The following is a 25,091-nucleotide window of genomic DNA, read 5'->3' as shown; positions in this document are numbered from 1 at the left end:
CAGAATGTTACTGAGACTTCAGTCTCCTCTAATATTGAAACATTATTTCTGTACAGAATTACATCACATACATATGGTCATCTGAATCTGTTTCTTGTACTGTCCCCATCACTGGAAGCTACCAGAGTTTAGCACCTAAGTGCTACAATACACACAGATGTAGCTTTGCTCAGATGTGGTGCAGGTGCTGGAAGTCATAAAACCATAAAATCATTTCACCTTCAGTACAGGAGCTACCAACTATTCTCTAGCACAGACATTGTGTCACTGGCTCCATTCAAAACTGTAGGGTAACATCTTTATAGCTTAATCCATAAAGTAATTTAATTTCAAGAATATTTTGAAAAGTCAGGTGAGTTAAGATTAACCTCTTCACTTCCAGTGTATGCTGTTACAACATATACATTAATTCAGTTACAATAATACATGTACATTTCTTTTCCTTTCAGCAGGGCACACTGTTGATAGATTTTAACACAGGTATCTGTACAAATCAGTTTGATATGCAAATGACATATAATTATTTACAAAATTCCAGGTAGCTGTGCTGGTGTATGTTACAAATCCACTGCCCTGTTTCTCCTGGCATGGTTGCAGTACCTCTTGTCATCACAGAAAGAATATAAGGAAAAAGGATCAGATGAGAAGGAAAGAAATGAGGAAAAGTCATAAATGTAGTGGCAAGTATTGAAATCTCCTGGAACAACCTCATGTTAATCAGGATTTGATGCAGGAATGGTTAAGGAGAGCTGAGTTGAAACCAAAAGATAAAAGGTTAATAATGTCAGCCCAGGGTAGTGGACTATGTACATATTGGTTTACAAAGTCCATTGAGCATGTGGGAGAAACAGACAAATGTAGGTTCTGTAAAAAAATAGAAACAGTCACACATCTTGTTGCTGTGTGTATTACACTCATGGCAGAGGGCCTGTACACTGAAGGAACAATATTGTGACAAGACTGTTGCACTGGGGATTGTGCAAACACACAAAACAGAAGTAGCTTTGAAGCATTTGAAGCATGAACCACAAAGCATTATAGAGAATGATTAAATGTACTTCACGTGGCATCACCCATTACCAATAGTTCAAAAAATAGATGCAAAAAAAAACAAGATACAGTATTCCATGAAAAAAAGAAAAAGGTAGTATTGGACATTAAAACTGCTACACCTAGTAATTACAGTATCTTACATAGAGAGAGATATAAACTCATAAAATATTAGGATTTGTAGGCAGAAACGAGAGCAATGTGGAAGAAAGATAACCAGACAGTTCCAATAGTAGTAGTAGGAGTGATGGGTCTGATAGAAAAGAATGTACAGACATACTTAGATATGCTACCAGTGCATGTCTACAGGTGTACTTAGATATGCTACCAGTGCATGTCTACAGGTGTACTTAGATATGCTACCAGTGCATGTCTGCAGGCTTACATAGGTATGCCACCAGTGCATGTCTACATGCGTACTTAGATATGCTAGCAGTGCATGTAACTCCATATAAATTGCAGAAGGAGTCAATTCTGGGCACATTGTGGGTGCTGCAAAGAACACGTTTGGCTAATATCAAAAACTGAAACACTAAGGAAATTATTTTTCTGAGCTGGGATACAGGATTTGAAAATGGAAATCAAAATCTAAACCAGCTACAGTTGTAGTAGTGAATATTTTAAAATGTATGAAAGAACAGGAGGTGGGATCTTTAGAAAAGGGTAGGAGTACATTACATAGAAAAAATGAAAATTGTGGGAATAATACGTGCATATGAATATTTTAGAAGAGGAATGTGGTTTAAGAGGAGGCAGGAATTGAGTAATTTATGTAATGTTGCCTAGACTATAGGATGTATAATAATATATGCAATGTATATTGTTTGTAAATGTGAGCTTGCTAGTATGGTTTAATTAATTTTATATATAGTAAATGTAAGTCTGCCTGTCTCAGAAGTGATAATTCAATAAAGGTGTTAAAAAATCAAGTATTAAAAACATACTAATTTCATGAACTTTAATTATCCTCTGACTTAGGAATGGGGTCCAGTCCTGTTGTGGTATTAGAAAGCCAAAAGTCTTTGAGAAATTAAACCGGGAGAAAGACTTTGGTGGGTAGGCTATTCCACTCCATCTAGGGTCAGTGAAGGGGACTGTCACTATGAGCTTGTGCAGAATGGTTCAGCTGATGCTATCTTTCTTTAAGAATGAGCTCAGGCAGGCTACACTGGATGCCTACTAGACTTTCATAAACAGGTCTGCCATGATTTGGTTAAGACTACTTGGTTCTCAACATGGTCAAATACAGTCATGTCGTAGAACTCTTTGGTTTACCCCAAAAAGTAGTCTGCTCAGGAATAAAGCCATCTCCCTGCTATTAATGGTACAAGTCCAAATGCTCCTTTAATAGGCTCTAGAGACTGGTGTGCCATAAGAGAGAGGCCAGGAATCCTATTCCTGCTTTTTCATAGGTCCATAATAGATAGAAAGAAATCTGTTCAATCCCAAACCTCAGTGACTACAACTAGTAAGTCCAGTGTATCAAATTCTATATGGTGAGATTCTTCAAGATTCATTTCTCTGCTTCCATGTGTTGCCTGAATTGTGTTAGTGGAATCAATGTATACCTGTTGGCACATTACTGTCTGAAGTTTGCAGAAGAGGTTACGTTGTTCCTTCTTGGTGGGTACCAGTTTTAATACACAGCAGTACTATTGGGTCTTTCTTCTCAGTTTAAAGTGTTTACCAAAGTACTTTCTGTAGTGACAGAGGCTTTGCAGGAAAAGGTCTTCTATGTGTTCCCTTTCCTGGATGACTATGCTTTGCAGACCTTGTCAGTGGATTCCATGGTGTCTTCCTTTGCTTGGCTACACTTACTATTGCAGGCCCGGGAGATATCCAAAAATGTGAGTAAATTCTGTCTATACCCAGCTTATATAAATAATTTCACATTACTATACAATGTCAGCCATTCCTACCTGCAGAGAAGATCCAGGAGATCACATTGGTGGCATCCTGTAGTATGATAAAATGGAGGGCCCAAACACAGAGTTTCCTGCATCTTTTTGGCAAGATGGTGACCATGGTCTTCACAGTCCTGTTCACATGCCTGAGTGTATGGGTGTTGCACTGTATGGTGAGATGCAAGTGACTTCAATCACCACTTTCTCATGGACCTTTATCAGATCCTTGTAAATGGGCTTTTGAGTGAAAGTCTATCTCCACCATTCTCATTCTGCGTCTTCCATTCCTGAATCAGAATGAAGAAAACAGTTCACTACCGAATCGAGTATCCAACGTGAAAAAATAATTTGATAGCAATGAAAAACGCTGGATACACACGTCACTTCATCAGACTACATAATAAACCATAATAGCATGTTTAAATAGTGTGATGTCACTAAAGTAGACCAATCATACGCTTGTCAATCACAGACACTAACTGAAACATTAATTAACACAAGCATTTAAAAACACATTTCTTTAAGATTAAATTATAAATATATAAACATTTTTAATTAAAAGAATACATACAAATAAATGTATGTGATAACTAAATCTAACAGTCTATAACAGATATAAAACTACTAGTGCTTAAGATTCCTAGATTTTAAAGCAGGTTTAAGGGAAACCCTGCTATTCAATCCCGGAAAGACAAGATCTACCTTTGCTAAATGCTCTCAGTCTTGTTATGAAGGTCCCCTCCTCTCATACTCATCTTAACAATTTCTAGCACCAGAAATCTAAATTCATGATTACTACCTTCCTTCTTGACATGCAGTGCTAGTGCACTGCTTTCTTTACCGTTCCTTATGTCCCTTAAATGTTCTAAAATTCATTCTTTGAGTGAGTGGTTAGTCTTGCCAATATAGAATGAATGGCATAGTATGCAATAACAGAAATAAACCACATTTCTAGTTGTACAATCTACAATCCTAAAACCTAGGCTTGGGTGTACAAGCAGTGCACCTTTGTGAATGTATGTACATGCCATACATCTTCTACAGGCATATGTGCCTAATCTGTCAGATCTGATAGGTCTATAGGTCTCTGGGAATCTTAAGCACTAGTAGTTTTATATCTGTTATAGACTCTTAGATTTAGTTATCACATACATTTATTTGTATGTATTCTTTTGATTTAAAATTTTTATATATTTATACTTCAATCTTAAAGGAATGTGTTTTTAAATGCTTGTGTTAATTAATGTTTCAGTTAGTACCTGTGATTGACAAGCTTATGATTGGTCTGCTTTAGTGACATCATACTATTTAAACATGTTATTATGTTTTATTATGTAGCCTGATGAAGCGACATCTGGTCGCGAAAGCGCTTACTTTTATTTTTTATTCATTAAAGTATTTGCAGTGTGTATTCCTGAATCAGAACCTGTCACAGGTTCTTTCTTTGGTTGCTTTTCTAGCAGATTGAAGAGCACATCTTGGCTTCTCTGTGGTTATCAGCAATGGCATTAGGCACTCAGCAGTATACACAAAGCATCCCACATTTGATAATAAGGATTCATACAGAAGTGCTCTACCAACTGTACAGTCCATGAATTCTTAGGAATATGGATAAAATAGTATCTTAAATGTCAAACTGCTCAACATCTTAATTTTCAGTATCATACAGAAGCTATTCAAAAAGAAGTGTTGAACCGACTGAAAATATCCTATAAAGTCTCAATCCCCCTAAGCATTTGAACAAGAACAGTGATTACCTTCAATGTATTCATCCCTCATTTAGAGTACGCCATACTAATGCACCAATTTTAAGTCAGAATCCTTCCGTACTGCAACCCACAGAAAATAAATCATTCAAATTTGTATCTATAAAGAATACTATTGTACAGCAATTGTAAAAGCCTACTTCACTGCCATTAACTGCAGGAACCCATTTTTTTTCTAAATTATTTAACTTCTAAATACAGGATAATGGCCCTCAATAATAAGGTATAAAGAAAAAAAATATTCTTATTCACTAAGGAGTCCATACTGAGTACTTATTTTTAGCCCAACTTCCGTCTGATGATCCGAAAAAATTCTGCTCCAAATATTACCAGCTAGAGGGAGCAGTTTACCAAAGGCAGTAAGAAACAATACTGGATATACACATTTTAGGGTTAGAAATAGGGAGAAGGAGTTGGGGAATAGGGTTAGGGAACAACAGAGAGGTTTGGGTTTGGGGAGTGAATGGGAGGTTTAGGTTTAGAGAGCAGGACTGATGGTAAGGGTTAGAGAATGACTGGGAATTTTATGGTTAGATTTGGAAGTGAGGTTTGGGATTAGGGTTACAGAGCAGATGTGACTTTTATGGTTAGAGTTAGGGTTCTAGAAGAGCCATGCATGTGTGTAATGTGATAGTGTTAGTGTGAAGTCAGCCATTTGCCATTTTTAATATGATCATAGTAGTGGGAGGTTAGGCACTTTGCCATTTCAAGAAAGTGGAAACAAGCAGGTCAACCAAGAGCTAATGGTATCTAAACATCTGTAGAAAATCCTTTTAAAAGTTTATTATTTGTATAATAACTGCTTATGTGTTTAACAACTGCTTTATAACTTTATTGTACATGTTTTTGTTTGATATTAGACTACATATAAGACTGGAAACCAGTTCACATAGTTAAAAAAATGCAAAGTAAAATGAAACAGAATTGTACTCCTCTAGAGACAAGGTTTCCACATAAATGGGCTGAAGGAAAATCCAGTGATTCCTGTCCCGAAGGTACTGAAAGGGAAATTGAGACTAGAACTCCTCCCTTTTTTAGTCAAGCAAGCAGCTTGTCCATAGTGTGGTTCACGAACAAGCATGAATGTGTGCCCTGATACTCTGCACAAAGTGTTGATGTGCATCTGGCAGTAGTATGGCAAAAAGCAGACCCAACGCCTTCGGAAGTGATTTTGCTGACTGACTAAGTCACACTCCTCCCCATCCCCTGGAACTCAGGATTTGGGACTCCTGTGTGATCAAGGTCTTCAGGAGTGGGGCAGTCCAGAGACTGACCTATTCACCAACCTGCAGGATGTAGTCCATACGCTCACTATGGGTCTATATTATAAAGCCAAAAGCTCTAAAGAGCGAATACAAGTACATCGACACATAGAGCGATGTACAAAAATAGCGAAACATGTATTGAGCGAAAATCAAAACACCGAACATGTTTCTTTAAACAACAGCGCCATGCAGGTGTACATAAATTAGCTAAATAAAACTAAAATAATATACTTCCCCCAACTCCAAGACCGCACTACAGTGGGGAAAAGGATATATTTCCTTATCCCCAGGATCGCGCTGCTGGCCAAAGAAATACGTTCGATGTTCTGATTTTCCCTCAATACATGTTTCGCTATTTTTGTACATCGCTCTTTATGTGTCGATGTACTTGTATTCACTCTTTAGAGGTTTCTGCTTTATAATATAGACCTGCTCACTGCAACCTGCGAAGATTGATGGAAATGCATTCTCACTCTCCCTTAACAGAAAGGATTCCAGCATAGCTTTTACCCATTCTTTCTGTTTCTCATTTCAAAATTCTGAGAAGAAAGACCTAAGTTCATCGTTGGTGCCCCATGTTGGCTGAAAAAGTTGTGCCGTCAAAATTTTATATCATTGGCAGTGCAAGAGTGTCTGCCAGTATAAACTAAGGACATCCCCTTTCAGGTGTGGTTGCATTTGGCTCCGCTGAAGAGTCTGGCTTCTTATTCTCATCCCTCTCCCTCACTAGACCTCCTGTCAGGAGTTGCAGAAGTGACTGAGACCATGAGGAAGCCTTTCATTCACCATACATAGTCCACTAAGTGGAAGATGCTCTCTTAACTGTGTAGAGATGTATCTACTGCCAGCTTAGTCAATCATTTTTGTAGGTGGGCTTGACCTGGGACAAAGGGAGTAGGACATTCAGTTAAGGGACAGTAGTTTAGTAAGCACCTCTGACCACTTTTAATTATATTTTCTGCTGACCCTGAGAAAAACATCAAAGATGAGATAAATTAGTAGTAAGGTACAGAGGCGTTGTCCCTCTAAATGCTCAAGAGCCATCCCAAACCCCTGTGTGACTTGGGTCTCAGTTATTCTGCAGTCAAGGTTCCATATCTGTGGCACCACTTTCTGTCCTGACAGAGTGCAGTGCAGAATTGATGCCCAAGATTGGCTGACTAATCAGTTCCTCAAAAGGGTTCTGCTTCTTAGCTCAGTTTTGTAAAACATTGCTATTCTTTGTGACCAGATTTCATGAGTAACAAGCTCAGCTATGCCCATTCAATCTGTCTTTTTGCCTGCACAGGTGGCATGGAGGGATAAAGCTATGACTATGTCCCAGGTGTCCTAAGATGGAGGCTCACATCCTTAATGGAGTAGGCAAAGAAGATTGATGCATATGCTTGTAACACACTGTCATGGTTGATCCTTGGTGAAGGCTGAGAATACATAAAGACATTGTACTCGGAGGGGACAGGGCAATGGTTGACTTGCTGCAAAGGCAGGATAGACCAGCTAGACCTCTGCACACCTTTGCATGCCATGGCTGGGGTACACTTAAGGGGTGAGACCACAGGAGCAAAAACACTTCTCAGCAGCAGTGTGACACTGCCCTTAGTTTCAGTCTCTTTACCAGTCCCAAACATGGCTTGTACATAGTCTGAGAAAGTTGGTCAGGTTTGGTAAATACAGTAAACAAGGAGAGGTCCCTGGGAAAAACTGGTGGTAAGGAGCCTCAAAAAGAGTTTGATCTGTCTGGTTTGGTGGCCCTAATGCTTGCCTTTTCAAAGATAATATTTTTGTGGCCTTCTCTTCTACTGAAAGATTCTCAGTGCTTCAGGCTTTTACTTGTAGAGAAACATTTACCCTCTGAATCAGTAAAATGCTCATCAGTCATGCTAACTGCCCAACATTATTTGGTCAATTAATATAGCAAGCAGAAAATGTAATCCAGAGACAGTTATGGCCTAAACAAGAAAGATTTCATTATTATTTTGTTACAATGTTTCTGAATCAAGCACTAGCAATATTAGACCTGTCAGTCCTAGTGTTCTCCCTAGCAGTTCATTCATTGGGTTAGCAAATGTACCCCCCACGTGTATACACACACACACACACACTAGTCTACATTACATACTGAAAGTGGTGTAAGAATTGTCCTTAAACCAGTCCATTAATTTCCTGTTTTCTTTCTAGGCTAAGAAACCAGAGGAGAAATAGATATTTACACTACTGATATGCACCATTGGCTACTATTTCTATCGGAAATGGATATATGATTTGAGGAAGAATGGGCAGTTAGTTATTCATCCTGTTTCTTCTAGGGAGGGGGTTGCAATGGCAAAGCAAAGCAAATTTTAGTAAGGAACTGCTGACTGCATGATGTCATGCCCTTAGGAGGTCAATCAGCCATCAAAAAATCCTTCTGTCAAAGCCTACTCCTTTAGAAGTGCTGATGTCCTTCAAGGATGCATCTGCAGTCTTTACAAATGGGTTGTCCTGTCGTCAGGCAGCCCTTCGGTCGGCCGGATTCCAAAGTCTGGGTCTGGCCTCGGCTGGTGTCGCACTTCACCCGACGTCATTGCGGCAGGTCTTCGGGTATAAAGGCATCAGCCGACGTCATTTTCCTCATTCTTTCTTGCCGCGTGGCGCCCGAAGCAGAAGCTGTTCGCAAGTGCCGGTCGGTCAGATCCAGAGATTACTACTACCGAATACTACTTCGAAGACTTCTAAAAAGCTAAGTACCCCGTTGGGGACTCTTTCTTGCCTCAGCCGATGTCAGAAAAAGTGAATAACTGTTTAACTTGTGGGAAACAAATACCTCATAAAGATTTCCACTCTTACTGCTTACCTTGTTTAGGCCCAGACCACGACGTAGCAGCTTGTTTAGCCTGTGCTTCTTTCAACCGACGGACGCTTAGACATCGGTCGGAGTTTGCTGAACAGTTTTTCGGCTCAGATTTCGCGTACATTATGCCGTCGGATCCTCCGACTTCACAAATTGCTAAGAAACGCAAAGAAAAGGACCGACACTCTCGGTCCGCGGTTTCGGCCGAAACCGCGGTTAAGCAAACCGCGAGTGTCTCGGTTTCGGCCGAAACCGAGCAAGCAGTTCTAACTTCAGCCGAATCCATGACTACTACCGAGGCCCTTCTAACCTGGTTGAATCGGCCTCTGAAATCCAACCTGCTACGGGGGTTTCACAAGAGTTATCGGACACCATCCCCTTGGATGTTTCAACCCCTGCACGTGGTGCTGCTAGGCCTCCTGCAGCCATGTCCATAAAGGCCTTTGCCAGGGCTAAAGCAGCCAAAACTTCTAAGTCTGTGCCTGTTAAGCCCCCCTCTCACAGGCCCAGCTCCAGTTCCCAAATGCTTACTCTGGCAGAGGATCTCATCTCTTTAATAAGGGGATCCCAACCTCATCCAGACAGGGCCTCTCAACCTCCTCCAGAAAAGAGACCTAGAGCAGAGCCCCCTGAGCCAGTGTCCTCAGATGATTCTTCTGATGATTCAGACAATACAGACCATCCAGAGGCTCCTTTTTCTCCTTATGAAGACTCCGATGCTGAGGAATCGATTCCTTCTGCCTCTCCACCAGAGGAATTTTCCTTTGGGGAAACCTTACATGCCATGAGGGAACAATTTCAATGGCAGGGGCAAGATTTCTCAGATTCAAGGAAAAGGCTTAGGACTTTTTTGCATTTACCACAACATAGGCCTTTAGCTATACCTCCAGTTCTTAATGTTGTAGATGATGCATTTAATGATGCTTGCACTGCTCCTGATACTTTACCTCCAGCCCCTGCTAAGCCCGATAGGTTCTACAGGGTCCCGGACACACATCACCATTTATACAAGGCCCCTTTTGCAAATCCCGAGACTATCTCCCAGGGGCCTAAGGCAGTAGCTTCGACCTCAGTTAAAAATCCCCTCCCCTCTGAAAGGGAATCCAGGTCCTTAGAGAGATGGGGTAAAAAAGTATACACCTCTGCTACTCTCTCAGCTAGGGCATTGAACTGTCAGTTTCATATGATCCAATACCAGGAGTTTATGCTTGATCAGTTAACTAAGAAACTGTCCTCTGATGATTCTTTCGATAAGAAATATGTTCTTGAAATGGTACATAACATCCAGCAGGTTAGTAACCATTCGTTAAAATGTGGCTATGATGCACTGGAGGCTTCCTTTAGATCAGCCATGACTGGCACAGTTATCAGAAGGCATGCATGGTTGAAAGAGCAGGTTTTGCCAGATCATGTTAAAGCAAAACTATTAGATGCTCCTATGGATAAGGTCAATTTATTTGGTTCTCCTGCTCAGCAGGTACTGAAGAAAATGGAAGAGAAGGCAAAATCTGTACAAACAGTGAAAGATTTCTTACAGGTTCAGCCTCCAAGGTTTAGCAGGAACTGGCCTTCCAAAAATTGGTCCTTTCCAGACTCCTCTAAAACACAGAGAGGCAGGAATAGGCGTTCAAGAGGCAGAAACCAATCCAGAGGAGGTGCCTACAGGGCACGCCAGTGGCAAGGTAACAACCAACGAGGCACAGACACAACTACTACCACTGCAACAGGACAATCACAGTGACTTGGCTCTGGCACCGCCTACCAGGGAACAAATAGCAGCACCCTTAGGCGGAAAGTTAGCCTTATTTTCAAAAAACTGGCACTGCATCACAAGAGACAAGTGGATTTTGCAAACTATAGACCAAGGCTACAGGTTTCATTTCCATACTTTACCAGCAAAAAGAGGAATGCCAAACCTGCCACCAAATCAAAAGACAGAAGCTCTAAAACAAATAGCTCAATTAGCAAAAATGAGAGCTGTGGAAAGGGTACCATCTATGGAACAAGGAAAGGGATTTTACTCCAGACTCTTCCTGGTACCAAGAAAAGAGAAAAATTGGAGGCCTATTCTCGACCTGTCCGCTTTAAACACATTCATCATTGTTCCAAAATTCAAAATGCTGACCCTACAGCAACTTCTTCCCATGCTGGGCAAGGAGTCTTGGCTGGTGACTCTAGATCTCAAGGAGGCATACCTGCACGTCCCCATACGACCAAATTGCAGAAGATACCTCAGATTTCTTGCAGGATCAGAGCATTATCAATTCTCAGCATTGCCCTTTGGCTTATCTACTGTGCCCAGAGTGTTCACGAAATGCCTGGCATTAGTAATCGCTCACTGCAGGCTTCAGGGAATCCAAATATATCCATACCTGGACGACTGCCTGATACAAGCGGACAACAGAAACAAGCTAACAGAAGACTTACAAAGAGTCATTTACTTACTGCAAGCCCTGGGATATACAGTCAATATAAAAAAGTCAAGACTGATTCCATCCCAAAGAATAACCTTCTTAGGTGCAGAATTGGACACAACAAAACAGATGGCATTCCTTACTGCAGAAAAACAAGAACAACTTCCTCTCTACTTCTTGGCATTAACAAAGCAGAGCCAACTAACAGCAAGGAAAGTACTGCAGGCCTTGGGCTTCATGGCATCTTGCATAATCCTGGTCCCTCATGCCAGACTACATATGGGAAAGCTACAGTGGTACCTGAAGAATTTATGGTCTCAACACAGGCACAGCCTGGAAACCGAAATACCACTAATCCCTTGCCTGAAACAAGAATTCCTATGGTGGGCTCAGGCATGTCAGTCAAACCCAGGTTTGCCCTTCCACAGCATTCAACCAAGCCAAACCATCACAACGGACGCCTCAGACCTCGGATGGGGGGCCCACATGCTGGACAAGTGCATACAAGGCTTATGGACTCAAGAACAGCTGCACCTGCACATAAATCAAAAGGAAATGCTGGCAGTAAAACTGGCAATCCAGAATTTCAGACCATTCCTCCAAGAAGGCCAGTTGATGATAAGGACAGACAACACCACAGTCATGTGGTACATCAACAAACAAGGAGGCACTCATTCATACCCTCTATGCCGGATGGCACTGGACCTATGGAATATGGCTCTGAGCTACAACATTCAGTTACAAGCAATTTTTGTACCGGGAAAAGAAAACATCCTAGCAGACATATTAAGCAGAACTACCTCGGATGCTCATGAATGGATGCTACACCCGGACATCTTCAAGGCCATCACAAGGAAATGGGGACTACCACAGATAGACCTATTTGCATCCCCACTCAATCACCAGCTCAAGAAATTCTGCACAAGAACGTACCACCCACTTGCTTGGAAGGTGGACTCTCTATCCTTCAGTTGGAAAAGCCTGACAGCATATGCATTCCCACCTCTTCCTTTGATGCACAAGGTGCTATTGAAAATCAAAGAGGAACGTCCAAGGATCATTCTGATAGCTCCAGACTGGCCAAGACAACATTGGTACCCATTACTGAGGAGCATGTCTCGGGGACAAATGTGGACACTACCCCGGATCCCATTGCTGTTAACTCAGAGCGGCTACAACATCCTGCATCCAAACCTGAAAACTCTGCAGCTGACTGCCTGGAACATTACATAAGAACAACTAACCCAGATTTATCCCAAAGGGTTAAAGACATCAGCCTTGAGGCTCGCAGACCTTCAACAAGAAGGAACTATGCAGGAAAATGGAAAAGATTTCTCATTTGGAGTACTGAAAGGGGAAAAGATGTGTCAAAGGTAGACATAGCCAACATCCTGGAGTATTTGGCAGAGCTTTTCCATACAGGCCTGTCCTATTCCTCCATCAAGATACATGCATCAGCTATTTCTGCAGAATACAGCTTCGATCCCCCTGTCTTCTCGCACCCTCTACTCAGGCAGTTTCTGAGAGGAATTAAAAATGTAAAACCTCCTAGGAAACCACCATTGCCAGCATGGGACTTGAATTTTGTGCTAGAAAAATTGACACCCCCCCCTTTCGAACCAGCAGCAACAGCAGAACTTCAACACCTATCCTGGAAAACTGCTTTTCTGCTGGCAATTACCTCAGCAAGAAAGGTTTCTGAGCTACAGGCTTTAATGGCAGTACAACCTTTCCTAATCTTCCATCAAGACAGAGTGTCCATGAGAACAAATCCTACATTTATGCCTAAGGTGGTATCCAGAGTATCTTTAAACCAGGCTATCCACCTACCTACATTCTTCCCCAATCCACAGAACAGGGGGGAAAGACTGCTGCATACTTTGGATGTACATAGACAGTTACGCTACTACCTGGACAGAACCAAGGGCAATAGAAAAACTGACCAGCTTTTGGTAGCATATGCAACAGGAAGGGAAGGAAAAGCAATTTCAAAACAGACAATCTCCAAGTGGATAGGAAATTGCATCAGATTCTGCTACTCCTACCATGAAAACAAACTCCACAGAACATAAGGCCTCATTCTACAAGGGCTACAGCCACTACCACAGCTTTCTTAAGAGGAGTGGCTACCAAGGACATTATAGAGGCTGCTACTTGGACCTCCGTGCATACATTTGCCAAGCATTATAACTTACCTTTATACTCTAGATCCCGAGCAGGCTTTGCCACTGCTGTTTTGCAAGGGATCGTAACTACACCATAATTTCTTCTCTTTTCCTCCTCCCCTAGTTTAGCTATGGTATTCTACCCATTTGTAAAGACTGCAGATGCATCCTTGAAGGACATAGTACAGTTTTGTACCTACCATAAATGTAGATGTCCGAGAGGAATGCATCTGCAGTCAGGATTACCCACCCTCCTTCCCCTCTGAGGTACTCCTAGGGTATTTGCCAATCTACAGCTAGCTTGGGGGGGATCTATTATGGTGTATTTGTTTGTATATATGTACATACATGCTTATTTTATGTGTTTGCTCTCTACTATTTGGAAACTTTGGCATTTATCCAAATTTAGCCATCCAAGAGGGCACCTGGCATCTGGGGCAAGAAACACTGAGGAAAATGGTGTCGGCTGATGCCTTTATACCCGAAGAACTGCCGCAATGACGTCGGGTGAAGTGCGACACCAGCCGAGGCCAGACCCAGACTTTGGAATCCGGCCGACCGAAGGGTTGCCTGACGACAGGACAACCCATTTGTAAAGACTGCAGATGCATTCCTCTCGGACATCTACATTTATGGTAGGTACAAAACTGTACTTTACCTCCACATCTTGATTAAAAAAATGTCTGTAATTGGGACATGTGTGCTACAGCCACTTTAGTGTCATTTTACACTGGGCTCTTGCTAGAATAAGGGCAATACATACCTAGTTCAAGGCTGGGTACCTCAGAGTGTGTGTGTGTGTGTGTGTGTGTGTGTGTGTGTGTGTGTGTGTGTGTGTGTGTGTGTGTGTGTGTGTGTGTGTGTGTGTGTGTGTGTGTGTGTGTGTGTGTGTGTGTGTGTGTGTGTGTGTGTGTGTGTGTGTGTGTGTGTGGCGCAGTGGTGCAGCGGTTAATGCTGTCGCCTCACAGCAAGAGGTTCTCTGGTTCGATTCTCGGCCGGGGTGCCTTCTGTGTGGAGTTTGCATGTTCTCCCTGCGTTCGCGTGGGTTTCCTCCGGGTACTCCGGTTTCCTCCCACATTCTAAAGACATGCATCTGGAGCATTTCTCCCCGGGCCTCCGCTGAAAACAGGATCTGTGGAACCTAGTCGGACTTTCCCGGTCAACAAATGTTAAAAAAAAAAAATAAAATAAAATAAAAATAAAAATAAATAAAGTATATATATATATATATATATATATATATATATATATATATATGTATGTATAAAAATCTCAGTTGCTCAAGAGGTAGTACACTTACCTTTGATCTTGGAAGATACAAGACTGTGGGTTCTATTCACACCTCAGTTGCTTGGGTAAATTTCAAATACTGACAGTGCAGTATAGCATAGTGGAGGTGCTGCACTCCTGAGTGTTTTGTCCTTCAGATGAGATATTAAACTGTGGCCCCATTTGCCTGAGTCAGTGGTATCTCAGGTGGATGCAAAATATCTCACAGCATATTGAAAAAAGAGTAGAGGAGGTTCTACAGTGCCTGGCCAAATTTCCCCTAGCCAATATTTAGACTACCACAGGTCTCCCCTGAAAAGAAATCACTGGCATAATAGGACTAACCCAGTCAACAAAAGCATAAAAAAATATAAGTGGCAGCGTGGGATATTATGGAGAGGTGAGGCTTCACTGCAAAAAAGGGATTACAGCAATATTTAGATTTGTCGTGCTTTTTTTTTTTTTTTTTTTTTTTTTTGCAAATTCACTTTATTTTTTGAAGCTGTGGGACTGACGGTTATAAATTTCACACTTCTAATAGGAAGTCGTTCATGCCTTTATTGAACATTATTGCTTTGACAATGATTTCAGGAGTCAAACATCCTTTGGCACATCAATGTTAAATGATTCAACCATGTCCCTTAGGCAATCCTGTGGCTATGGCCTCCCGGGAGATTTAATTTTCACTGGTTGGATTTCTTTTTTGACAGTAACTCACTGCAAAAGGTGGCTTCTGAATTCATGTGTAACCAGTACATACTCGCACCATACCAGATGGCACCTACTGCAGAAGGCCTCCTCACAGATCATCTGATATGATGCAAGTATGTACTGGTTACACATGAATTCAGAAGCCTTTTGCAGTGAGTTACTGTCAGGCAATGTCTGGGTGGACATGTTGGGAAGCAGGATCCAGTATGGGGCAAAATTATGGTGTGTTTGTGCTAGGTGCAGTACGCTAAACAGCTAACCTAACACTGTGCAGTTAAGATATGATTTTTTTTTAACAGAAGCATTGGCACAGACACTGCAGTATGTTGGATGTCCAACATCCCTCTTGACTGTCCAGATTTTCGCATCATATGTTTGAGCTCTTCCTCATTAAACTTTGTGGATTTCTGGCAAATCACTGAGGACTGAAGTCACTAAATAAAGGTGCACATTTCAGTTTCAGACTTCATAACCTTCAGAAAAATGCATGCCAAAACAAAACCTGTTATTTTAGAGACTTTCTGTTTATAAGAGCAATATTTAAAGTCTATCCGTACTTTTGGGCCTTTGTCCCCCCATTATTTTAGACTTTGTCCAGATTTCATGTGCGAAGAGTTTGAGAATTATGATGTTCAATTAAGCTTCCCAGGACTAGCAATATCACCTAACATATAGGTTCTGCAGAGGCATGGCACTGCATCTTTTGATGTACAAAGTAGGCTGCTTAAAGGGGTTACTCTTTACTGTCCTGCTTACTGAAGGTTGGAGGTTAATCCCAGTGTTAATGCAGTCCAGTCAGTAATGCTTTAGTGGTAGGACTGAGCATGGACAGCCTATGTGGGAGACCCTAACCACTTCTACTGTAGATAGGATAGTACTGAAGGAGACACTTATATTTTCTAAGTTGGGTGGGTGAAACAGGAAGATTCTCTAAATACTGTCACTGTGTATACAACTAGGCGACAGAGCAAGTTGTAGCATGGAAAGTGGGCTTGCAAGTGTTCTAACCTCACCAGGAATTGCAAAGTAGGCTCAGTACTCCAATTTCAACAGTGTTAAAAGGGGGTAAGTAAGGGTACTGATTACTAACAGGTTTGACAGGCAGAGAGCTCTAATTACCACTGTAATGGTAAGAAGCCAGGCAGGGGCTTCAGTCACACCCAGCTGGAAAGGACTTTGAGGGGGCTGCAATTATTACCAAAATGTAAGAGGCTGGAGAGACTCTCATTACTTTCCATGTGGAGAAGTGTCAGAGGGATTCATCCTGCTCCTAAGGGGTGGACAGGGCAGAAGAATTCTGATCATTTCCCAGGTGAGGAGGACTCCGATCTCACCTTGATTGACGTTTGAGCTCATTGCAGTCTACTTAACGCAGATGTTCTTCATGTTTCACTGTTGCAGTCATCACATTTGGGTTATCTGCCTGCAGGTAGCCCTCAGCCAGCCCGAATACCAGAGTCTTCGGATTTCTGCATCAGATACTGTCACTTTTTCCATGATGTCAGGTCGTCAGGGGTATAAAACATGCAGCCGATGCAATTACATCAGTCTTTCTTGCCGTCCGGTGCCCGAAGCAGAAGCAGTTCGCAAGTGCCGGTCGGCCGACTCCTGAAATTTTCATTTTCGAGTTTCAGACCCGAAGTCTTCAAAAAAGATTAGTACCCCATTGAGAATCCTTTTTTCTTGCTCTAACCGATGTCAGAAGAAATTAACAATTGTCTTGGCTATGGAAAGCAAATACCTCATAGAGATTTTCATTCTTACTGCATCACCTGTTTAGTCCCAGACCACGGCATCCCTCTCTGTCGGTTTTGTGCATTTTTCAACGCCCGAACTATTCGTTGTTGGGCTATTTTTGTAGCTAAATACTTTCATTCTCAATCTCCGTACTCCGAAATGGCTTTGTTAAGCAATCCGACTATCGATCTTGTGAAAAAACATAAGGATAAAGACAGAGACGGACCGCATAGGTCCATAACTGCCGACAATGCTTCCATTACGCTAGTTGCCAGTCTGCCGGTGCTCAGTGAGGTGCTTTCGCAGCCCCTGATACCCACTACTACAGATTCGCAGGCCTCTACTGAGACCCATTCGGAGTATGCCGCGAGATGCTTCTTCGACTATGGAACCTGCGGATGTCTCTGCCTTGGATGGGTCCAGAGCCGCTGTGCAGGCACCGGCTTCTGAGGGTGTATTCAGGCCTACAGACTTTCATACTAACCCGACAGCATTATTTCCAACTAGAAGTACCAAATTCCTCAGGCCTAAAACTCAGACTACGTCTAGAAAACCGATAACCAAACCGATGACTCAGGCCCATATGTCTCAAAAAGAAATGCTTAGAATAGCTGAAGACCTTATTACCTTAATTAGGGGAAGCCAGCCTTCCCATTCTAAGAGACCTAGAACCGATTTTCTTTCTGTTTCTTCTGACCAGGAATCTGATATTTCTGCTCCTTCTGATTACGAGGATTTGCCCTTATCTACTTATGAGGATTCGGATGCAGAGGATTCCATTCCCTCTGCTTCTCCTCCAGAATATTTTTCTTTTGATGAAACTTTGCATACCCTTAGGGAGCATTTCTGCTTGGAAAGCCAGGACTGCCCTTAGGGAGCATTTCTGCTTGGAAAGCCAGGACTATTCTGAGTCCAGAAAGAGACTTAGGGAATTCTTACTCCTGCCTCAACACAGGCCTTTAGCTATCCCTCCTGTTCTGACTGTTGTAGATGATGTTTTCTTGGACTCTAGCCTTACCCCAGACACTTTACCTCCAGCTCCCAGAAAACCTGACTGGTACTACAGAGTAACTGACTCTCACAAGTTCCTCTTTAAGAATTCTACTGCAGATCCAGAGACTGTTTCCCAAGGACCAAAAGGCATTAAGGCTACTGCTGCCAAAAACCCTACCCCTTCTGATAGAGATTCTAGAGCCTTAGACAGATGGGGTAAGAAGATTTAAACTTCTGCTACTTTGGCCATTAGGGCTCTAAATTGCCACTTTCATATGTTAAAGTATCAGCAGCATATTATGGACTACTTAACAGAAAATTATGTTGTTTCCTGACTGTGCTGAACACAAAGACTTGCAAGATTTAATGCATTCTGCAGAACAAGTTGGTAAACATACTTTGCAATGTGGTTTTGATGCTTTAGAAGCATCTTGCAGGGCTGCTGTCACTGGGTCTGTACTTAGAAGGCATGCTTGGCTTAAGGAACAAAACCTGCCAGATGATGTTAAAGCTAAATTACTGGATGCACCCTTAAACCATGACCACCTTTTTGGCAACAAAGCAGAGGAAATCCTTAAAAAGATGGAGGAAAAAGCTAAATCTATGCAAACTGTTAAAGATTTTCTAAAAGTACAGCCACCCAGATTCAGTAGGCATTGGCCTTCAAAGAACTGGTCCTTTCCAGTCCCTTCCAGGCCTTCTCAGTCCAAACCCAGAAACAGCAGACCTCCAACACTTCAGTCTCAGGCTACGCACAGATCTAAGTAGTGGGGGGCTCCCTCTTCCAAAGCAGGGAGTAGTAAGCCACCCCCTACGGAAAAATGGCACAATGACTTAACCTTAACCCTTCCAAGCCCTGCTCAGCTGCTTGCTCACTTAGGAGGAACGCTTGCCCTGCATGCAAAAAAATGGGAACTCATTACCCAGGACAAATGGGTTTTGAACATAGTTTCCCAAGGATACAGATTCCACTTCCACACACTATCAACCCCAAATGGTTGGCCAGAACTCCCCCCAAATCAATGGGCGGAGGCCCAAGAGCAGGTTCTTTCCCTTCTCAGTATCAGGGCTATTCAACCTGTCCCAGCAGAACTAAGGGGACAAGGATTTTATTCAAGACTGTTTTTGGTACCCAGAAAAGAAAACTCCTGGCGCCCTATCCTGGACCTCTCTATTCTCAACACCTTTCTGGTGGTTCCAAAATTCAAAATGCTAACTCTTCAACAGCTTCTTCATATGCTAGCCATGGATGCCTGGCTGGGAACCCTAGACTTAAAGGAAGCCTACCTGCACATCCCAATAAGAGAATCCTGCAGACAATACCTAAGTTTCAGGGCAGGCTCCATGCATTTTCAGTTCTCTGCACTTCCCTTTGGCTTATCTACTGCACCCATGGTGTTCACAAAGTGTCTAGCTCCAGCCATTGCACTTTACAGGCAGAAAAATATTCAAATTTACCCATACCTGGACGATTGTCTGATTCAGGCAGAAAGCCAGGACTTGCTGTTACAACATCTGGCATTTGTAAAGAAACGTCTGTCCTCCCTGGGGTACACCATCAATGAAAAGAAATCTCATCTAGTACCCTGCCAACAGATTGTATTCCTGGGTGCAAGCTTGAACACAACTTCCCAGATAGCATTCCTCACTCCAGAGAAACAAGTTTATTTGACAACCTACTTCAAACTATTGGCCACAAAAACCCAGCTATCTGCAAGGAAAATACTGCAAGCCCTGGGGTTCATGGCTTCTTGCATTCTGCTAATTCCATATGCAAGACTGCATATGAGAAAACTCCAATGATATCTAAAACGTTTATGGTGTCAACATTCTCAGGACCTGGAAACAATGATTCCTATCATTCCTTGTCTAAGGACATAGTTCCTTTGGTGAGCAGAAGCCTGCTACCACAACAAGGTACTCCCTTTCACTCTACCCCCTGACACCCAAACCCTAACAACAGACGCATCAGACTATGCATGGGGGGCTCACATGGCAGGGCAGTGCATTCAGGGCAAATGGAACCCGAGACAGATGCACCAGCATATCAACCAAAAAGAAATGTTAGCTGTGCAGAATGCTCTGACAGCTTTCAAAGACCTTATTCTCCCAGGACAACTATTGGTAAAGACAGACAACACCACAGTTATGTGGTACATAAACAAGCAGGGGAGAACCCACTGATTCCCTCTCTGCAGACTAGCCATGGCTCTGTGGAGCACAGCCTTAAGCTACCAAGTTCACCTACAAGCTCAGTTCCTGCCAGGCAAACTAAATTCATTGACAGACGACTTAAGCAGAAATCTTATGGACCCACAAGAATGGAAACTAGAACCCAAAATATTCAACCTCTTGAGGAACAAATGGGGGACCCCAGAGGTAGACCTGTTTGCCTCCCCTCAGAACTACCAGTTGAACAAATTCTGCACCAGAACTCCCCACAGTCAAGCTCGGAAAGTGGACACCCTGTCCTTTACCTGGGAAAGCCTCTCTGTTTATGCCTTTCCCCTCTCCCTCTCCTCTCGAAGGTTCTACTAAAGATCAAACAGGGCAAGCCAGGAACAATACTGATTGCACCAGACTGGCCACGCCAGCACTGGTACCCCCTATTGTGCAGTCTTACACTGCTACAACCATGGCACCTGCCTCAGACCCCTTCCCTGCTGTCCCAGCAGACGGGCCAGATCCTGCACCCTCAGCTTCATACCCTGAACCTTACAGCCTGGCTAATTACATGAGCTCTCCTCTAGCATCCCTCAGTAAGCAGGTGCGGGATGTCATTCTGGAGGCAAGGAGGCCTAGTACCAGAAAATTCTATGCTGAAAAGTGGAAAAGATACTGCTCCTGGAGTCAGGCTCAGGGGATGTCCACAACGGTACCTAGCTTATCTCATATTCTAGAGTACTTAACAGAAGTGCTCCACAAGGGCCTATCCTTCTCGTCAATTAAGATTAATGCCTCTACCATTTCAGCACATTATAATACTGAGCCACCCCTCTTCTCTCACCCCTTGCTAAAACAATTCCTTAGAGGGGCCAAAAATTTAAGACCCCCCCCCCCCAGGAGAGCTCCCACTGCAGCCTGGGACCTTAACTTTGAATTGGAAAAGCTCACCCCCCCCCCCTTTGAGCCAGCTGCAACAGCAGGGTTGAAATTCCTTTCCTGGAAAACAGCCTTACTTCTAGCCATCACTTCAGCAAGAAGAGTGTTGGAATTACAGGCCCTCATGGCAGTGGAACCCTTCATTATCTTCCATATGGACAGGGTTTCCCTCAGGACTAATCCTTCCTTTATGCCCAAGGTGGTGTCTAGTGTGGCCCTAAACCAGTCCATTCATTTGTCTACCTTTTTCCCTAATCCACAAAACAAAAGGGAACAGATACTGCACTTTCTGGACGTGCACAGACAACTTAGATTCTGTTTGGACAGGACTAAGCCTCTCAGAAAATCTGACCAGCTACTAGTTAGCTTTTCTGCAGGGGCAGAGGGGAAGGCAATTTCAAAGCAAACCATTTCCAGATGGATAGCCTATTGCATACATTTCTGCTACAAGCACCATGGAAAACCTACCCCACAGGGGATAAGATCACATTCCACCAGGGTTGCATCTACCTCTATGGCATTTCTCAGAGGAGTCCCTACCAGGACATCCTGGAAGCTGCTACCTGGAGCTCTGTACATACCTTCACCAAGCATTACTACCTGCCTATCTTTTCTAAATCCAGAGCTGGATTTGCCACAGCAGTCTTGCAGGGCTTAATAGCTGGCCGTAATGCTATTTAACTACCTCCTCCCTTCCTTAGCTTTGGGAATCAACCCAAATGTGATGACAGCAACAGTGAAACACGAAGAACATAGTACAGTTGTGTACAATTACCATAAATGTAGATGTTCGAGTGTATTCACTGTTGCAGTCCTGGTTACCCTCCCTCCAACCCCCTGACTTCTCTTGGCTCTACCTTTCCTTCTTGTTTGGTATATATATATATATATATATATATATATATATATATATATATACCTGACATATATATACACATATATATAACCACATCACCGACACCACATATTCGATAGTCCATAAACACAAACCACACACACACACACACACACTTATATATATATATATATATATATATATATATATATATATAGAACCATATATATATACACACACACACACACACACATATATATATATATATATATATTTTTTTTTTTTTTTTTTTTTATGTGGATTTGCTTTTTGATAGGTAGGGGTGTACAATACCATATAATTGCTTCCTGTTCTGGGGGCACCTGACATCTGGGGCAATAAAAACTGATTTAATCGGCTGCATGTTTTATACCCCTGACTACCTGACATCAGGGAAGAAGCAACAGCATCCGACGCAGAAATCGGAAAACTCTGGTATTCAGGCCGGCTGAGGGCTACCTGCAGGCAGATAACCCAAATATGATGACTGCAACAGTGAATACACTCGAACATCTACATTTATGTTAAGTGTACACAACTATACTTTTTTGGCATACATAGCAGTGACAACTGAGACATTCCACTGACAACAGTGCTATTTTGAAGTTACAGGCTGTCAGAGCTGCATATGGTTAAGGGTACATTGCAAACCATTAGTATACTAATGATCTGCAGAGGCCTAAGCAGTGGTTTATCTTGAGATGGGACTATCCATGAGTACTGTTATGAGTGGGACAAGGTACTTGTGACATAAATAAAACCTTTACCAGTCCTATCCAATAATGTTTTGGTGTTAAATAGATGAGGCATTCATCTTCATTTGCAAACAAGTGATTCAGTGTTTATTTAGTAAAATCTGGAGCAGCATACTTGAGGATATGTGATTATTTAGACATAGTGGTAAAATCTAGATAACACAATGGGTGAATAAAGAATACAAACATGCCTTTATCACTTATGCAGGGAGATTTGTTCCAAACTGTATGCATGATCTATAACTTATCTTGGAGTTGGAGAGATTAAATCATGCTAGATCTGGACAGTGTGGATGAAGGCAGACACTAACTCCTAAGAGAAGCAAAGGGGCACATCCACAAGTTGTGGTTTATGCTTAGTGTTCAGGGGCACATATCTTCAGAGGGACACATATGGAAGTTTCAATATTCACTGGTCATGAATCCTTGCGTATTTTCCAGCCTATGTCGAATGTTATGCAAAAGAGTAATTTCCCATGCATTTTGACAACTAATGAGGGTGCCTACTGTCCCACCATCTTGCCAGACCCCTGTGGGCGTAGTGAATGACAGTAATGGCACCTAGGTTGTCATGTAAGCACATAACATGAATACTGGTGTGGCAGGCAAACCTAGGAAGAACAAAAGGGTGCAATGTTGGATGTCTTTAGCAGTGGATGGACAATAAGTAGCCCTGATATTTGCATACTGTATGTATGTGTGAAAGAAAAATAATTGCTTAGGATTTTAAAATGCAGTCTTTTACCCAGATGGAACACAAGGTGGATATTGTTACTAACTCACCTAATTTTTGGCAGCACTTGTGTTGTAAAATGCATCAGTTCATTTCCTGGCACTGTGTCGTATGTCTTTGCTCACAATGAGGTAGCTTTGGCAATACCAAACTCATCATTAAACTAGCTAGATCTTTGTCTGTGCTTGCAGTCTTATGTTCTGTTATGTTGTGTGCCTGCTGTTGCATGGCTTTTTACTTCTTTTGTCTGTCAAACTTATCAGAATGCCTTAAATGTTCTAATTTAATAAGAGATTTTACCACTTTTGACAAATCGTTTAGAAAATTTTCTGATATTAATAGTCAGAAAAGTCTACCATGCCTAATCTCAAATGTAAATGTGATGTGCTTTGTGTTCAAATACAGATATTGCAAAGTACAGCAAAAAGGCTTTTTTCAGTAACAGTCATAAAAGACTGTCTAGGAAATATTAGTCTTTATTTCTCACATTTAAAAAGCCTTGATTATAGATCAAAGTACAATAATTGGAAAGGCAAAAAATAAAAATAAAAAAGAACCTTTACTAATATTTTGGAAATACTACACTGTATTCAAGCCTCATCTTCAGATTGATTTATCCTCTTTGTCTGTATGCAAGAATAACTCGTGAAGAGTTTGTACCCTTTTAGGTTTGTTTTGGGCAAGTAGCAAGCACCAGACCATGCATGGCATTAAACACCTCAGTCATTATTAACCCCTTATGTTTTGAAGATTGTTTTTAATAAAAGCCATTGCTCTGGACAGCACTAGTACACAGCAAATGCAGCATTATGTTTGTCTGTTAGGCTGAAATACTTGTAATATTCATGCATTGTGCTTATGCTTCTGTTCATGTTGCTTAAGTATGGAAACAAACTTGTTCTAAGTGGCTAAATTTATGTTGCTTCTTTTCTTCTCCTCTTTTCGTGCCTTCACCCTGCCCATTCTGCACCACGCATGTTGTTTCTGTGTTCAGATCCTGGCTCCCCTAAGAAATGCAGAGCCCGCTTTGGCCTCAACCAACAAACGGACTGGTGCGGCCCATGCAGGTGTGTATCATGAAAGTGTCTGGTCTGCTTTAGCTCCTCTTGTCTGGCCCTTTTCTCTGTGTGACACTGTGCATGCTTGTAGTAATATAGGACCTCTGATTACTGTAACAGAGAGGCATGTCAGCTTACAGTAAGGTATTTGTTTATTGGTAAGCTGCAAACAGACAGCATGATACTGTTTGCTGACTAACACAGACTGCCAGATATGTGTAACACAAAGTGTACTGTTTATCAAGAATATCATTGATAGTAGTGATACTGTGAATAAATACGCAGTCCAGATAAATCTGTGGTAATAAAACAAGTCCTAGAGGAATGAAGAATTCACTTAGTACCAATCACACAGAATGGCTAGCGGCAAGTTCTCCTGTGGTATAAAACAGAGTGAAAATACTGTAACTTGTGAGAAGCTGGGAGTAACGCAAAACTATGAAATACAATAACACTTGCCAGCAA

The 25,091-nt window shown here is 42.1% G+C and overlaps 1 protein-coding gene across 5 annotated transcripts in view; it reads left to right on the top strand.

Annotated features, from left to right (window-relative positions):
* TCF7 (transcription factor 7) overlaps positions 1–25,091 on the top strand; it is a 1,045,913-nt gene that overhangs the window by 962,065 nt on the left and 58,757 nt on the right. For 4 of the 5 annotated variants that reach the window (XM_044069246.1, XM_044069244.1, XM_044069247.1 and 1 more), the window contains one exon: positions 24,563–24,635. The exons of the other annotated variant lie outside the window; for it this stretch is intronic. In XM_044069246.1, the coding sequence (XP_043925181.1) occupies positions 24,563–24,635 (73 nt within the window). The remainder of the gene's footprint in view (positions 1–24,562; positions 24,636–25,091) is intronic. 5 annotated transcript variants of the gene reach the window in all.

This window comes from Protopterus annectens, chromosome 4.part0 (assembly GCF_019279795.1).
Source record: "Protopterus annectens isolate FY-2018-M chromosome 4.part0, PAN1.0, whole genome shotgun sequence".
NCBI lineage: Eukaryota > Metazoa > Chordata > Ceratodontiformes > Protopteridae > Protopterus > Protopterus annectens.
The sequence above is the reverse complement of the archived record's forward strand: the minus strand, read 5'-3'. Positions and strand labels throughout refer to the sequence as shown.